This window comes from Sorghum bicolor, chromosome 10 (assembly GCF_000003195.3).
Source record: "Sorghum bicolor cultivar BTx623 chromosome 10, Sorghum_bicolor_NCBIv3, whole genome shotgun sequence".
Taxonomy (NCBI): Eukaryota; Viridiplantae; Streptophyta; class Magnoliopsida; order Poales; family Poaceae; genus Sorghum; species Sorghum bicolor.
The window spans coordinates 60319224-60336981 of NC_012879.2; the positions used below are offsets into that span (position 1 = coordinate 60319224).

The 17758-nt window shown below is 42.8% G+C and overlaps 2 protein-coding genes and 1 non-coding gene across 3 annotated transcripts; 2 read left to right on the top strand and 1 right to left on the bottom strand.

Annotated features, from left to right (window-relative positions):
* On the top strand, positions 4313-5517 carry LOC8069204 (expansin-A29). Its single transcript, XM_002437560.2, has 2 exons — positions 4313-4532; positions 4617-5517. The coding sequence occupies exons 1-2, from the start codon at positions 4358-4360 to the stop codon at positions 5258-5260; spliced, it is 819 nt and encodes a 272-aa protein (XP_002437605.1). The 5' UTR covers positions 4313-4357; the 3' UTR covers positions 5261-5517.
* On the top strand, positions 6228-6300 carry TRNAA-AGC. The gene has a single exon. It is a non-coding gene; the product is annotated as a tRNA-Ala (tRNA).
* On the bottom strand, positions 9983-12403 carry LOC8065004 (putative UPF0496 protein 2). The gene is made up of 2 exons (XM_002438993.2): positions 12218-12403; positions 9983-11438 (listed from the first exon to the last, which is right to left on the bottom strand). Exons 1-2 carry the CDS (start codon positions 12276-12278, stop codon positions 10213-10215), a joined length of 1287 nt encoding a protein of 428 aa, XP_002439038.2. The 5' UTR covers positions 12279-12403; the 3' UTR covers positions 9983-10212.

Sequence of the window (17758 nt, forward strand, 5' to 3'; positions counted from 1 at the left end):
GTACTGATGGTATGCAGATGCAACAGAACCTATTCGTGGATTTATAGTGCATGAAAAAAATGAATATCAGAGATTTCTTATGCTGATATAAAATATTATCTTAGTCGCATTACGAAAAAGTCCATAAATTAGAGTTTGTGACCACATGTCACGTTATGCATAGAAAACACTAAACAAAATAAAAAGAATTTAATATTTGTATAAGATTTGCCAAGTTTAGATGAGTTAGTGCAAATTAGTTATAGAAAAAAATGTAAATTTTCAAATTGTTCTAAATTAACTTGATGGACTTTTGTGGATGTGATGCGATGCTTGCTTGTTGCATGACTTTGTGTGATCAGTGAGTAAAACTTTCAAAACGCATTGAGTAGGTCGTTGGTCTGTCTCCCGGTATATCTGTGTCGTTTTTTAATCAAGTTTCAACCTTCTCGATCTTAATCTTTTTATTTGAAGTTTTATAAGATCCCCAAATTGTGCTCCAAATTATTCCTTTGAGATCATCTTCCACCAACCGATCTATTAAAATTTCTCAGGAAATTTTCTGTCTTTTTCAAGCATCCTTTTCTCGCTTTTCTGTGAGTATAATCTAATTTTTAGATGCTCCTAGATATCTTTTCATGAGCTCTAAGTACTTTATTTGGGCTCCTTATATTCTAAAATGTCTCTAATAATTTTCTCTAAATTTTTAGAGCCTTCAGAGTATTTTTTTGACCTTAAATATCAATTATCTATTTTCTGAAATTATTTTTAATTACAAAATTAATTAACTTCAAAAACAATAAAATATCCAATTTTTCTATGACGTCAAAGGGTGAAAAGAACTCTAACTTTTGTTCTTTTAAGTTTAGATGAGTTTGTGACCACATGTCACGTTATGCTAGTGCTTGATTATAATCTATGATCTTACAACATGAATATTTAGATATACAACAAACAATAACCTAAGCTTTCTAGCAACTTGAACATAAAGGGTGAAAAGAACTCTAACTTTTGCTAGATTGATCTTGACTCTCCATAAGGACTTATTCCTTGGCAAAAGATGGGACAACTCGTACAACCATGAGGGCTATATGGCTCTGGCTTTAGTTCAGTACGAAGACCTTTTCTAGCTTGTTAAAGGTTACCTGAAAGGGCGCTAGAGGCGCTTGCCATTTTGGGTATAGTGCGGCCTCCGTCCTTATGTGTATAGGTTGCGCACAATTGTGCCATTTGAAAGGGGGCTCTATATATGCGCGCCCGGAAAACCTTGCGACCCTAACATGCTAGACGAACTTTTGAAAGGCTTTATAGTGATCCCTGCCGACCTTCCTTAGAAGTGGGTTAAGAGGCTGATACCTCGGGCGAAAAGATAAATCATGACTCATAGGTAAAGATGTACAACATTTACATAGTGTTAAATCTGGTATACTAGCCATGCCCACGGATACAGGCGGCCCGAAAAACTGACGGAATAGATGGACACTGATGAACATGATTAATGATGATAAATAATTATTTATTATATTGTTTATACGTGTTATTCTTTATTCTTGTATATATTGATCATATGGTTATGAGATTTAATATGCTACCTTGACATTTACTACCTAAATATGAACCTGCTATCTATATATAAAAGTTAAATGCAGTCAAACCAGTATCAATTTATTGAGCCTCATGAACCCCTAGTTATACTTGTTGAGTACGACATGTGTTCACCCTTGCTATTTCCTACCACTCCAGTAGTCCAGTTTACTAGTAAGAGTTGATCGGAAGAGCGATGGAGTCACGAAGGACGTTCTCAGGATACAAGAAGTGCTAGGCATATGTTACCACCAGTCAACCATCCCCGTAAAGATTGAGCCTAAAGATTAGTTACCATTCCGCAATACTTTGATGTAAGTGTTAATTACAAGTATATTTTCACTATATAACATTATTTCTGATATTATTTCTTATGTTGTTATATGTGTGGACTTCGTGGGCACACATATCCCATATGGCTTGACTGGTTTTATTCTTTAAAACCGGATGTGACATCACATCAAGAAAAGATCTATAAAGTAGAGTTTGTGAGCCTGCGACGTTGAGCTCTTCATAACTGTTGTTTTAATAAACTTTATTTTTTAAATTAAATATCACTTTAATATTGATATTTATTTTTTTAATATTGTTATCTTATCATGCTACATGTGTTTTTACTACAAATTATCAACTATCCCGTAGCAACGCAGACACACTACCTAGTGATAACCTTAAAGATGTGTTTTCCAGCATAATTTTGCAGTAACAAATTAAATTGGACACTACATTCTGATGGTACGTTGGACAGGGCAATGAAGTTTATTTAAGTATTCAAAACCACCCCTAATTAAGGTCATTCGACAGATACTAACAAAATCATGCATTGAAAATATTTACAGAAAAGTATTTATTAGTTATATACATGGAACACGGTAGAAACATATCGAGCCGTAGCTAGTTCTAGGTAGGTGTTTCCTGCCCTATTGACCTATTCTAGCTAGCGAATAGCTAATGACCCCATCTTGACCACGTCATCGTCGGTGAGCTCGTCCTCGTCCTCCGCGTAGCCCAAGAGGTCATACTGGTCGACGAGGGCACCCTGCTGCAGGTAGTCGCCCCACTTGCCATCGATGTACTTCCTCATAGCATACTGTCGACGGAACGACGCGGGCCTGCTGGAAAGCATCTCGGCAGACATGCATGTCGCTGACCGTGCATGCAGGGTGAGCCACGAGCGAGCCCTCACCATCTCGATGAACTTGGGCGGCAACAATGTCTTGACCACCTTCTTTCTTCGCTTGTTGAGCGGCTGGGTCTCCTCCGCCTTGGCGACCGCCTCCGTGGCCTTGAGCCACCGCTCCATCCCTCCGGGGACGTCCCTTCATCTCCCTCCACAGCGCATCGGCTGCAAACGCCGCCTTCTTGAGCTTGAGGATATGGCTGCCTCCCTCTGACGACGTGCTCGGCTCCGACGACGACGACGACGACGACGGCGTCTTCCTCTTGAGGGTCCGAGCAGCGGCAGCAGCCCCCACCGACGCGCTCTTCATTTGCCGTCGCCGGCGATATGGCAGAAGCCGTCGTCGCACTCATCGACGGCGGCCGGCGAGCCCTCCTCTCGATCTGCTGGAATCGAAGATGATGCTGCGGCTGTTGATGATCTGACATTTGGTTCACAGAAACTGTGTAAAACCTCCAGGAGCCCAAATGTGAAACAGGATAGCTTCACGGCGGCTGCTACACTACGTATTGTACTTGCACATCCATGTGCCTCTGCGCGCTTACTTCTCATGCCTACAGATATAAAAACACACAGCTAGCCCTGAACACAAGCCAAAAACTATCTCAACATGCCGAAAGTCGCACCTCACTCAATCAGTTTTGTTTCATTACTGTGTACTGCTAGTAGATTATATTAATCCAGTTGCATGCGTCGCCGTGCAATAATCATCATTGTGCGTCGATCGTCCAAGCTATACATTGCTTAGACGACGGGCAGGCGCTCTGCAAATCCTTGCTGTCTCAACATATATATTGTGAGTTTCCGTGATCTCAAGTCAAAAGTGGCACTGCTTGTGCTTGTGCATGCAAGTCAATCGATCGCAAAGCCTGAACTTCACTCAAGCCTCAAAAGTCTTACTACTCCATGAAGCAAGCAAGCCTGCACCAATCTCCTGTTAGGAAGAAGATGGATCGGTTTCTGGTATGTGATTGTTTTCGAACCTTTCACCGAGCATGGACGAACCAATCTCCTGTCAGTAAGAAAATGTTACTGAAGTGACTGAAGAACTGAAGACAACCAGCCTGCAACACTGAATACACAATGTAAATTCGATCTGGGATCATAGGACAGACGTTTCATGTCATGTCAGCAAATTAAAAATGAAATCTTTAGGGTAATGACTAATGAGGATGCGATCCCGCCAGCCGACTGATCTTGATCAGCCGATCCAGTTCCATGCTGACTGCATAAACGAACACCTTGCGGCAGGCAGGAAGAGGAACAAGATCCGAGAAAGCACCACGTCGGCCCCCTGCTCTCCGGCGAGCAGAAGCAGAATCTCCCCGGCCTTGCTGCAGGAGGTGCAGAATCGCAGAGCCACATGCCGTAGCTTCCTCCGCACGTCTCGCCATGCTTGCGGCCGCGCAACTCACGGTGCGGCGGCGCCTCGCACAGTTGCATTGCAGCAGGGCTTTGCAGGGCACATGCACACGCTCGCGCGATCGCCGGCCGGCCTCGTGCCAGTGCCACCATATATATACATACATACACGGCCTGCGGCGTTTCGCAGAGCCGCGTGTGCTCAGCTGCGCTTGCACAGCTCACCGCCGCTAGCTTCCCTGATCGCCGGCGATGGCGATGGCGCGCGGTTACGCTTACGGTTACAGCCACATACAGACCGCCGCAGCCGCGCTGCTGGTCGGCTGGGCGCTGGCCGCCGCCTTGCCGGCCGCGGCGTTCGCGCCGTCCGCCTGGAGCAAGGGCAGCGCCACGTTCTACGGCGGCAGCGACGCGTCCGGCACCATGGGTACGTTTTTATAAATGTAATGTAAAAGGCAGGCTCCATCTCTTTGACGACTGACGCACACGCACCGCCGAATAATGCACGCAGGCGGCGCGTGCGGTTACGGGAACCTGTACGCGCAGGGGTACGGGACGCGGACGGCGGCGCTAAGCACGGCGCTGTTCAACGATGGCGCGTCGTGCGGGCAGTGCTACAGGCTGGTCTGCGACGCGTCCACGGACCCGCGGTGGTGCCGCCGCGGTGGCCGGGGCGCGTCGGTGACCGTCACGGCGACCAACTTCTGCCCGCCCAACTACGCGCTCGCCTCCAACGGCGGCGGGTGGTGCAACCCGCCGCGGCAGCACTTCGACATGGCGCAGCCGGCGTGGGAGCGGATCGGCGTCTACCAGGGCGGGATCGTGCCGGTGCTGTTCCGCCGCGTGCCCTGCAGGCGCCGCGGCGGGGTCCGGTTCACGGTCAGCGGCAGGGACTACTTCGAGCTCGTGCTCGTCACCAACGTGGCCGGCGCCGGCGCCGTGCGCGCCATGGACGTCAGGGGCACCAGCTCCGCTGGATGGATGCCCATGTCCAGGAACTGGGGCGCCAACTGGCAGTCCCTGGCGTACCTCAACGGGCAGGGGCTCTCGTTCCGGGTCACCGCCGACGATGGGCAGACCGTCGTGTTCGCCGACGTCGTGCCGCCGTCGTGGACGTTCGGGCAGACGTACGCGAGCAGGCTGCAGTTCAAGTAGACCACATGGGCATGGGCTGGGCCGAATTGATCGAAGTCGTCGGCCGTGGCGTGCTTTGCTGGTGGGTCTCTGTCACTGTCAGTTTAGCTGCCCGCCTACGCGTGCTGAGCCCAACCCAGACACTATCTCTGCTTGTAAAGTTGTAATGTCAGCGTTGTCGGCCATTTTTTTTTGGTCTTCCTTGTGTGTATTGATGATGATGATGCGTGTCAGTGTTAATGAACTTTTGGTAATCTATAATTAAGGATATAAGTGTTTGTGGCATGGAACCATATCTGAAAACATTGGTTTTACAATTACAAGGAAGAGAAGGCAGGAAATGAACCTACCCTAGTTGTTCAGAGTTCAGACCACCCAATGTCAAGGACTAGTTGTCTATTGCTCCATCGTAATTCGTAAATAAAAAAAATGGTTTTCAATCCTCAACTATAAAACTACTAGTAGATAACAAACAACCCGCAACAGTTGAAATTAGACGAAACACTAACTCAAAACGGTCAAAGTGGTTTGTAACTTTGTAAGGCAGTTTTCTGTTTTAATTTGTAAACGTAAAAAAATGGTTTGGTATCTAACTAGATTATTAACAGATAGAGTTTCCACAACATTAATTCTAGTTGTCCATAAGCCCTAGAAAACTGTGAATAAATTGATATGATAGTTGTGACTTTGAATTGATAACTACCCCTCAAAGATATCTTTTAAACTCCCTAGCTAGTATCCTATCCCAACAAGTCCAAATTGTACATTTTAGTCATTATGCAGCCCACAAAATATATGATCTGTCATTTCCAGCTCCCCACAAAGACAATACTTCTCACTACCCTTCTATTTTTTCTTCTTCAAGTTGACACAAGTTTGAAATTTATTGTGATATAGCACGTGCTTTAGGATTCAGATTAAAATTCCTTGAAAAAGATTGAGCGTTAAAAAGATTTATAAATATTACTTATCATAAAAAAGACAAAAAGGGGATGTAGCTCAGATGGTAGAGCGCTCGCTTAGCATGCGAGAGGTACGGGGATCGATACCCCGCATCTCCATTTGTATTTGTTGGCACACACTGCACTACTGCAGCACGCTGAGACTTTTTTTTATTTTTTTTAATTTGCTCCATTTGTGTTTTTGGCCACACATTGCAGCACGCAGCACGCCAACATCCCCGCCTGTGTGGCTGTGTGCAGTTGAGACTATTTTTTCTATAAGAAAAATATCACTGAAGTGGCATATTTCTAATCTTATCATGCTTTGCCAAGCCGTTACAAAAAAAAAACTAAACTACTAGAGGACCAATGATAGTACTAACATGTCAACATCCTCAAATCAGGCTTTGTTTGGATCTAAAAAGTTTTTGGATTTTGACACTATAACACTTTTGTTTTTATTTGACAAACTTTGTCCAATCATAGAGTAACTAGACTTAATTTATCTAAAAAAAACTAGACTTAAAAGATCCGTCTCGCGATTTACAGGCAAACTGTGCTTAGTTCTCCATGCATGTGCCGTAAGATTCGATGTGACAAGAAATCTTGAAAAGTTTTTATTTTTTTGGGTGAACTAAACAAGGCCTCAATATGTGAAAGTAATCAGACAATTAGCTTAATGCGTCTGTTTTTTTGTAGTTTTATGTGAAAGTAATCAGACAATTAGTCTTATATTTCTAGCCCCAAGTAGATGATTTCTGAATCCAACTTTTAAGGGCATAAACTAGTTTTATGAATCCATCCGAATATGGATAATCCAGGTCAAACAATAGGTGGATGTGCGGGAGAATATGTCATTGGCAACATCTACCTTATGGATACGTATTACTTGTAGTTTTATGTGGATAGTATGGTATTTAAATAAATTGTCTAGTATACCTCTCTCGAATCCAACACAAATACATAGATGCCCTGAAACTTAATTAGTTTTCTTTTATAACAAATTATACATGTTACCTTTTAGGGTTGTTGTACAATTGTTAAGCATGACGTCATAAGAAAATAAATAATATTTATATAAAAAATTTGAATAAGACGAACGGTCAAACAAGAAGTCTACAAGTAAAAAAATGTCACTTATTTTGAGACGAATGGAGTATATGCTCTATGTATGCAAATATAAGCCTTTTTTGAGCTTTTGACAGCTTTTGCTTCTCCAGAAAACTTAAACAACAAACAATTCCCCAAGTAGACAAAAGCTCTAAAAGCTACAGGTAGAAACACCCTCAGCAGCTTTAAAATCAATCTATATACACTTTTGTTTCATATGCCTTCCCTATCCAACATCCAAAATCCATATTTGCACACATATGTGTACTCCTCTACTCCTAGTTCGATAAAGGAAAGAGAATTAGGATCATGAGAGACATATTAGTATCAATATTCCAATATGGTCCATTTTCGCATGTAGCCCCACAAATACAAGGATCTATCTAACTCGATCCCTAACTACCAAGATCATATCTAGCTGCAATACACTTGTTCACATATTCAACATAAATAAATTAAACTAAGAAAAAGAAAAACCATATCTCTCTACAAGTTCAAAGGAGTTGCTTGTAATTCATCACAGGGTGTCAACTGTCAAGTACCTATTTTAAAGTTTTGCGGTGGTATTGTGTTCAATTTCGATAGTTGCAGGAAGTATATTAACAGATAGACTTCACAGTTACTTTTTGCACTAAAATACAAACATTTTGTTCTCATATATTTGTGTTTTTAGGAAAAAAAAATATAAAGGGGATGTAGCTCAGATGGTAGAGCGCTGTATTTTTTTATTTTTTATTTTGCATCTCCAAACTGCTATTTTTTAATTTTTTTACTTTTTTTTTGAACTTAGTGCTGTATTTTTTTTCCATCTCCAAACTGCTTTTTTTTTTTGCATCTTCAAATTTAAATTTTATTTCATTTTCCCTTTTGTGCTGGCACAGTTTTCCAATCTCGGTGCTGCATTTTCTTTTTTGGCAAACTGTACAGCACGACAGCATAACATCCCCGTGTGCAATTAGATCTGGCGGTACAACTTACTAGTGTTTGGAGATCAAGGAGCTGGAAATTTGAGACTTCAAAAACCATGTAACTGCAAGGTAACAGATTTTCTAATCTTATGTTTTGCCATGCCGTCAGAAGAAAAAATAGAAATCTATAATATTATAGAACCAATGGTAATACTGTAGTGCCTCGTATTTTAACTATCAAAGTGAAAATACCACTTAAAAATTAATACCTGACAAAGCGATGCCTCCTCGAGTAATGACCTTAATTAAAGTATTACAACAGAATAAATGTGAGGCGTTACAAATACTAACATAGACAGGGACAAAAGCCACAAAAAAAATTAGGGGAGGGGAGGAGTGGGATTGAACAAAAGTGTTACATCGACTTAGCTCTACTATAATCACTGTTCGCCTAAACGGCCGTTCAGACCGTTTAAACGCCGTGTAAACACTACACAATGGTACACCGTTTCCGTTTAATTATCTGTTTAGTCCATTTAATTGACCGTTTAGCCCGTTTAATGGACTGTTTAGCCCGAATAATGGCTAAACGACAGGTGACCGACTGTTTAGCGTTTAGCGTTTAGGAAAACATTGACTATAATCTCTTGCAATAAAAAAATTTATTAGTTTAAAATAGTCTTATATTAAAAACATCAATCAATGATGAAATTCATAAAATATATTTAAAAAATAAAGGTCTCAGTCTACCCTACTTTATAAATTTATGTCTCAAATTAGAAGGAGAGCACTAGGAGCTCCACTAGCGCAACAACAATAGGGGCCTGGAGTTAATGCATCAGTTTATCACGGTGGTGTCCAAAGCAATCTCAACATAGGAATATATATATATATATAAGATAGTTTATATACTTAATAAGTTATGTAGATACTATACGTAGAAATAATATTTCTAATAATTTATTTTTCTTTAAAATATTTTTTATCCAATCACTTGTCTGGTATCTCCTACCGTTTACTTATCATATATTGGTTTCCATGTAAACATAGTTTATCGTATAAGGGGGTATTTGGTTGGGGTTGTTAAAGTTTAACAGGTGCTATAGTATTTTTATTTTATTTGGTAATTAGTGTCCAATCATAGACTAATTAGGCTCAAAAGATTCATCTCAAAAATTACTCGATAGTCATGTTTTTAGTTTCATAAATAGTCTACATTTAGTAGTTCATGTATGTGTCTAAACATTCGATGTGAGGCGGTAAACTTTACCGCCCGTAACCAAACAGGCTCTAAGAAATCATTTATTTTTCTCTCTTTCTAATTTTTTAGTTAACACCTTAATTAATGGCCATTGAAATTAAATCATCTTAATTTCTATATTGGCACAACCCTTATGGCCCCAAACAAGAGATAAAAGTACTGTGCAATATGCATACAATTTCCAAAAGTGACTTTTTAAGGACATAAACTAGTTTTATGAATGTATCTGAATATGGATAATCTTGATCTAACAAATAGGTGGATGTGTGCAAGAATATGTGACTCAGTGACTGGCAATATTTATCTTGTGGATATGAATTACTACTTGGATTGTCCAGTAATTAAAATAGATCATATCCGATATTTCTCTCCCCAACGCATCACAAACACATCTCATGACTAAAATCGTAGAGTGAACCAGAAATGCTTAATCAGTTTCTTTTTATAACGAAAAATATACTTGTTACTTTTGGCTAGTGTACCATTGTTAAGCATATGATTTGTCAATTATTGACAAGTAGTATGTTGTCTCTCTCTCTCTCTATGTGTGTGTGTCTATATCTATCTCAACAAGTTCAAAGGAGTTGCTTTGTACATCAGTACCTCAGCCCACACACACAAAAAAAAAAATCGTAAACTACGTACTGTACATGAAAAAGAATTCGCTCTCAATTATTCGTCTCGTTTCTACTGTAGAATCGATCATATGGACAATGATGAACTAGCTAGCTATAAGAGATGATTGATGCGAAGCTAATCTTGGGACGGCGGCGGCGGCGGCGGCGTCGCCTCCTCCAGCGACGGCGGCAAGCCTTGCGTCATCTCGTGCGCCACCATCCTCCTGCTCCGGTTGATGGTGATGAGGCAGAGGCAGACGTGCTCCTCCAGCTCCTCCAGCAGCGCCCTGAGGTCCTCCTCGCACTCCGCCTCCTCCCTCGCCACCTCCTGCATCAGCGGCCGCTCGCCGCGTCCCCGCACCGCGATGCGCGCCACGTCGCGGCCGTGCTCCAGCTCGTCGTGCGCGCGCCGCACCATGCGGCTCACCGTGTCCAGGTCCCGCCCCACGATGTAGGCGCCGCGCGCCGCCGCGTCCACCGCGGCGCCCGCCCGCGCGTAGTGCCTCGGACTCACCCGCTCGGCCGCCCACCGCACGGCGGTGGCCGGTCCTGCTCCCGCGGCCGCGGCCGCCGCCCCGACGCCCACCACCGCGTGCGCCGCGAACACCACCGCGGCCACGACGGCGGCCGCGCACGCCGCCACGAGCGCCGCCGCGGCCGTGCCCCGCGCCACGCACATCGCCCGGGCCAGACGCCGCAGCCGGCGCTGCGCCGACGCCAGGCGCGCCGCCAGCGGGCCGCACCGCCCGTGCACCTCGTGGAACCCCGCGAGCCGCCCCGGCGACAGCGGGTTATCGAGGAGGACGTGTGCCGCGACGGCGTCCCTCGCGGCGGCGGGGTCGTCGCTGTCCTCCTCCTCCAGCCGGTGGAGCAGGCGGCGGAGCGTCAGCTGGTGGCGCCGCGCCGCGCCGATGGCGGCGAGGAGCGAGGAGCACGCCTCGCAGGCCTCCTGCGTCACGTCGAAGTACTCGATGAGCAGCCTCTCGACGCGGCGCCTCCGCCTCCGCCGGCCCCGCCCGAGCACCTCCGGGCTGGGCTCCAGCACGAAGTCGTCAAGAACGGTGTACGAGCACGACTGCTCCAAGGTGGCGGCTGCTGCCGCCGCGTCGTCGGGCTCGCCGTCCTTGACGCCACCGGACTTGGACGACGACGACGATGCGAGCTTGAAGGAGGCGGAGGAGAAGGTGTGCATGAGGTGGCGGTGCGCGTGCGACCACAGGTCGAGGAAAGACTTGGACTTGAAGGCGCTGTCGTACTCCTCGTCGACGCCGAGCGGGCTGCGTGGCGGCGGCAGCCACGAGCTCGCCGGAGTCCTGCTGGAAGGGGTGGAGCTGCTCCTCTCCAGCATGGTGGTGTCATCAGCTGCAACGACGATTGATCAGATCAGCGCGTCGGAGTTGGAGACGAGACATGCATGATGATTACATGAGAGAGAGGGCAACAAGCAACAGAACAAAGCAAAGCAAAGCAACGTGTGTGCGTGGTACGTATATGTGGACGGCAAGAGAAAGCGTCAAGAAATGGGTTTTCTGAGTAAAGATTGTCGTTGCTTTACATGCTAGTAGGAATGACAAGCTTAGCTTAGCTAGCTAGAAAGACAAGTGTACGTGCAGCATTATATCGATCGATAGCAACATTGATTTGCAGACGGCAATCATCAAGGAAATAAACATGCTTCACATTTCAAAGAAAGGACAAGAAAAACATGCTTTTCAACCGCAGCAGTTTATTAGTTTTGTAGCCTAGCTTGCATATGAAAGACTATCTTATCTAGCTTGACCATGTCTGGACTATGCGCATGCATCAAATTCTCACACTCAACTAGTCCAAACATGTACAAAAATATAGAGTCCATTTCCGTAACTCAATTGAATACACTGCGTGTTTAATTAACTATCTTGCAATTGTGTGTGATGAAAACATTATCATAAGATCGAACTTATCAGCAATAACACACATGCAGAACGTTCCTTCAAAAGATAGATATTTAGCTGAATTTGCAGTAGTTTTATTAATTTGGTTAATATGGAATAGCAGCATTGCTATGAACAATCAATATTTGCTAAAAGAACAATAAATTGGAAAGCTAGAGTAAGATGAATGCAAGGCATGCATGTATGCTTAAATAGAAATTAACTTACGAGTTCCAATCCCAAAAATGGATTTGGATGATGACGACAAAGATGATGGTGACTGTCTCATTGTGACGAACGTACTGTGTCTCAAACAAAACAAAATTTGTGCTATCACTGACTTGTATGATCAGTTTGGTCTCTCAATCTAACATAACTCGCAGTAACTTTGATTGTCAAAGCACCAGCTTTGTATATGGAACTTGATTTTTTTTTTCAAATGAAATTGTGGCCCTCCCCTTATATAGGATGGGATCCAGGAATGTGGAGAGAGGAACGAAGAGAAGCTCTTGCAAGGCAAGAAACAAAACCCACAAGCCACCAAGAGAGAGAGCTGGCTTCTTTCTGGTACAGACTCAAGGGAAAAGGATAGAGCAACACGGCAGAAGGGACACGGAAGCACACAACATTCTAGCACATGTGACTAGCTATTAGGGCACAATGCAGAGATATCATCATGTTGCTTGGGTAACATTATTGTTGTGTCCATATCTCTCGAGCATTTGACATGTAGTCGCAACGGTGATTTCGTCCGCGCATAGATAGGCCAAAATCTGGAACTTTGTTCCATTATCTAAAAACGGATAGGCCAAAATGACACGAGTGACACGCGGATGGACAGGTAGGAGAAAAAAGACACACACGACACGCAGATGCATGGATAAGATGAGTGAGCAATGTTTAAGGAATTTCCCTTTCCTTACCTCTCATTCGAGAAACAAAACCAATGTATGTACACACATTCGTACAAACTAGGGATGTTTGTTGAGTAGACGCAATATGCGAGAGTTTGAATGTTCTAACTTGTGGCCTCGAGTGGGAAAACAAAAATATTGGTGATCCTCGTGTCTATCAGTTTTTGTAACAACCACAACAAGTTGTTGTTTTTGCCAACGACTGAACAACTCTCGGCGAAGCACCATGGATAAGGAGAAAACATGACAAATGTTGTTGTTTTTGCCCTTTGGTGCATATGCCCTGGCCATGTATCCATCAATCAATATGTGGGACTTTGTATATAGATTGATTGACAACACAAGGTTGGGCACATTTGCTAGATTCATTAATGGTAGAAAGTACTTTGATAACTCGTAACGGTAACTCTTCTGGTGAAGCTGACATATATACGTACTCGTACATGTGGAGAGAGGGCGCTTGGCTAGTATATAGTGTACTCCTTTTATTCTAAAACAAATTAATTCTTAGAATCATCGAAAGCCAAACTATTTTCGGTTTGACAAATTTTATTAGTGAAACAGGAACCAAATTAGCCATGGATTAGTCGTTGCTTATTAAGAAAAATAAAAATCCTAGGGGTGGCCATGGCCTAGGTTGTCTTGGCCTGTCCTCCATAGCTCTGAATCTAGTTCCATAAATACTGAGGTTTTTTTTATAATAAACTTGATCAAACTTAAAACTCTGACTTAAAACAAAACTCATAAAAGTTGATTTAATTTAAAATATAGTTTGACTTGACATAACTTTATAAGTTGATTTAATTTAGGAGGGAGGGGAGAGAGAATAGATGACTATTAATATGTTTGATATAATTTAGGACCTGCAGGCTGCTGGTTGAGTGGACCTAACAATAACGCATGGGGACAGACAGCACACGATACGTATATGTGAGACGAGACGATGATGCAGCATCAGATCGATCCCATTTTCCAGCACCGGCCAGCAGCAGGTTTAATTTGGTTCCGGCGGGCATTCCGTCGATCGCTAATGAGATATACGGATCGGACTACTACTAGTAGACATGCTGCATGCGTACGTACGTACGCGGCTGGGGTGATATATGATATGATGCCGTGTCATGTCGTCGTCGTCAGTATTACTCCAGCTAATATATAGCCGCGCCGCGTTATTCGTGCATTGGCGGCCGCCTGCTGCGCGCTGCCGGCCAGGTATAGATCTCTCACCGTCACCGGCGTCCACGCCACCCATCACCGGAGTATCCGGCCGGACCGGAATATGGGGGAGGCATGCATAACATAATTAAAGAAGAGTAAAGTCCACTACCGGTCCCTAAACTTGTGTTGTCGTGTCATCCCGGTCCCTAAACTCACAAATCGATTGTTTAGGTCCTCAAACTTGTTCATCTGTGTCATCTCGGTCCCTAAACTTGTTCAATTGTGTCATCCCGATCACTAAACTTAGAAATCATCCGTTTAGGTCCTCAAAGTTGTTCAGTTGTGTCATCTCGGTCCCTAAGCTTGGTTTTGAATCTCATCTGGGTCAAAACAAAGCGATCTAACAACTCTATATCAAAAAATAATTCATAACTTTTTTATATGAACTCAAATGAAGACAAATTTTATACCAAAGTTATAGTCCTCAGCACAATCTACAACTTTGTAGTTGAAAAGTTTTTTATTTGAAGTCGTTTAGTGTTATAAAATTTAATTTTAAATTTTAAATTTTAAAATCTATAAACTTATACAAAATATTTTGCGAACCTAAACGATTTTAATTTAAAAACTTTTCAACTGCAAAGTTGTAGATCATGTTGCTGCCTACAATTTTGATATAAAGTTTATCTTCATTTGAGTTCATATGAAAAAGTTATGAATTATTTTTCAATATAGTTTTTAGATTCGTCCTGTTTTGACCCAGATAAGACTTAAAAACAAGTTTAGGGACCGGGATGACACAAATGAACAAGTTTAAGGACCTATATGGGAGATTTTTAAGTTTAGGGACCAAGATGACACAACCGAACAAGTTTAGGTACCTAAACGGTCATTTTGCGAGTTTAAAGACCGGAATGACACATCCAAATAAGTTTAGGGACCGCTGATGGACTTTACTCATTAAAGAAGGAAGCAGCAGCGCAGATCCTGCCTCCCGTACGTCCGCGCGCCGTGTCGGCGATCGACATCATAATTCATATCGATCGATATATATATTAAAGAATTAAGGAAGCAGCAGCAGCCAGCAGGTCCAGTCACCACCGCCGTCATAGTCCAGTCCAGGTCAGCTCCATGCATGCCATGGATCGTTATGTTCGGGGTGGTGGTGACTGGACCTAGCTAGCTAGCTAACCCCTGCACGTTCACGCAACCGTGGCCTTCCCCTAAACTCGTTGTTATTATTATTATTATTACTGCTTGTGTGGTAATTAATATAGATATATAGTACTAATTAACTCAACGCTACTAATTAATACTAACTTGCTTCTTCTTCACTATACGTGCGTATGTACTCTAGTTCCTTCTTCAATTTGGACTACGGCCCCGTGACCCTTATTATAGCATTGGTTTTAACATAAATAAAATAATGTCTTTGATCGAGACTCGAAGAAACCATACCAGTTAGTTTCTATAGTATAGGACAATGCACCCCAACAAAACTACTACTTCCTCCATCCCAAATTGTAAGTCATTCCAAAAATCTTGAAGAGTCAAAGCTTTTTCACGTTTGACCAAAATTATAGAAAAAAATACTAAAATTTGTAACATAAAGTGAATATACTATGAAAAGTTTGGTCAAACTTAGTTAGTACCATAATGTATACTAAGAATTTAATGTATACTTAGTTAGTACCATAATAATTATTATTTTATAATATAAATTTGGTCAAACTTAGAAAAGTTTGACTCTCCAAGATTATTGGAATGACTTACAATTTGGGATGAAGGGAGTACTTCACAACAATTCATGATTTCCTACTTGGGGTTCGCATAAAAATTTACTCAATCGTTCCTCTCTCCAATTTACTTTCTTTTCAGTTTTCACTCCTGCATGGCCAATGCACCAAGAGGCCGATCGAGCTGGAGAGAGCAGGGGCGCTGTGAGCAGCGAGCGCCAGTCGTCTGGGGGCCAAGGCGGCTGGACGGCCGGGGAGGGGGGCGAACGGCAAGCATACGGCGGGTCGGCGGCATTGTGCACCCTCGCACGAGCTCCGACGCTGGATGCATGCATGGGCGCACAAGCCAAGAACTTACCAGCCTGGGAACGGGAACATGACTCATATGTTCGTGTTCCCACGTAAATGTTTCTGTTCCTACGTTATAAAATGACATCTTAAGTTTTTGCTCTCGTTTCCGTTTCGAAGACGGGAACAGGAACATGGCTGCTATGGCCAAGAAGCAGACCATCCAAGCAGTAGTCGTCTCTTCTGTCTTGTGATTCACATGCATGAGAAGACACCATTTCCTTTAGAGAAACGTACGTTTTTTTCTTTTTCTACCGTCTCTCTTCAATAAATTATGTATGCTATCTCAACAAAATGTTTATATAGTAGCAATGTATTTAATATATATCTATATAGATCACCATGATATGATTGCTACATTATAAGTGTCCCACTATACTACCAACTAGATACATTCGGCAATGCATGCATGTTGCCCATCACTTTATTTGTGCCGCGCTTGCCCGCGTCCGCAATTAACTATCGACCATGTCTCCATCCATGCACAATCCATGATAGCATATTGCATATGCCCTCAAGGCAAGCAAAACCTACATATTTTACGTACACCCAACAAAAATTAATATTTGGCTGTTGTCATTATTCTGCTAGTGTGTTTATGACTTTATGTGCACTAGCTAGGCAGCTAGCTATATATGTATAATCAAATGTTAGAAAATGAGCATAGCTAGCTCAACCAGTTAGTTGCGTGGGAAGAGTACGTATGGTCGTGTACCCAGAGCCATTTAGATTCTAATCAGACTCTTGGCTTAAATTTATATGCCTATTTTCTCTTCTTAATGAAAAAAAAACACCTAAAGCTCTCGGGATGTTGGATCTTGTTTTTTATTGCAATAATCAAAAGGTTTATGTACTAGAGGTTGGTTAGTTCAGTACAGTATATAGCTTTCGTTGTTGTCTCACTATGCCTCCATGTGTCAATATGTCATGATGGCTTTGTTTTCTTTATGCCGGTCATACATACTCCCACCATCCCAAATTATAAGTCATTCTAAGAATCTTGGAGAGTCAAACTATCCTAAGTTTGACCAAATTTATATGATATCAGCTAAGTATCATTAGACTCTTCCTTAATTATATTTTCATAGTATACTCACTTTATGTTACAAATCTTAATATTTCTCTCTATAATTTTGGTCCAACTTGAAAATACTTTGATTCTTCAAGATTCTTGGAATGACTTATAATTTGGAATGGAGGGAGTATATAATTAAGAAACCACCAATAGAAATGAGCATTCTCAATTCACTGGCGGTCGCTTTATATTATCAGGACCGCCAATGTGGTCCACTCGAACGCTCGTTGTTAATCCTACCTGAGCTATGGAATATATTCATACTAGATATGGGAGGACGTTCACAACTACAAACCAAAATTTCCCTGTCGGTGAAAAACCGACAGCAAAATAGGCAATACCGACAGGATTATTGGAAAATTGCCAATAGGGAAAAATAGAGAGGTAAAGCGACAGGAAAAAAACTTTTCTATTGGTTGACCAATTTCTTTGTCGGTGCACCATTTTCTCAGTCGGTGAAACATCATCAGGAAAATTATGCGCCACTGATAGAAAATTTCTGCGCCACCAGGTCTAGAATACAATGTAACTGACAGAA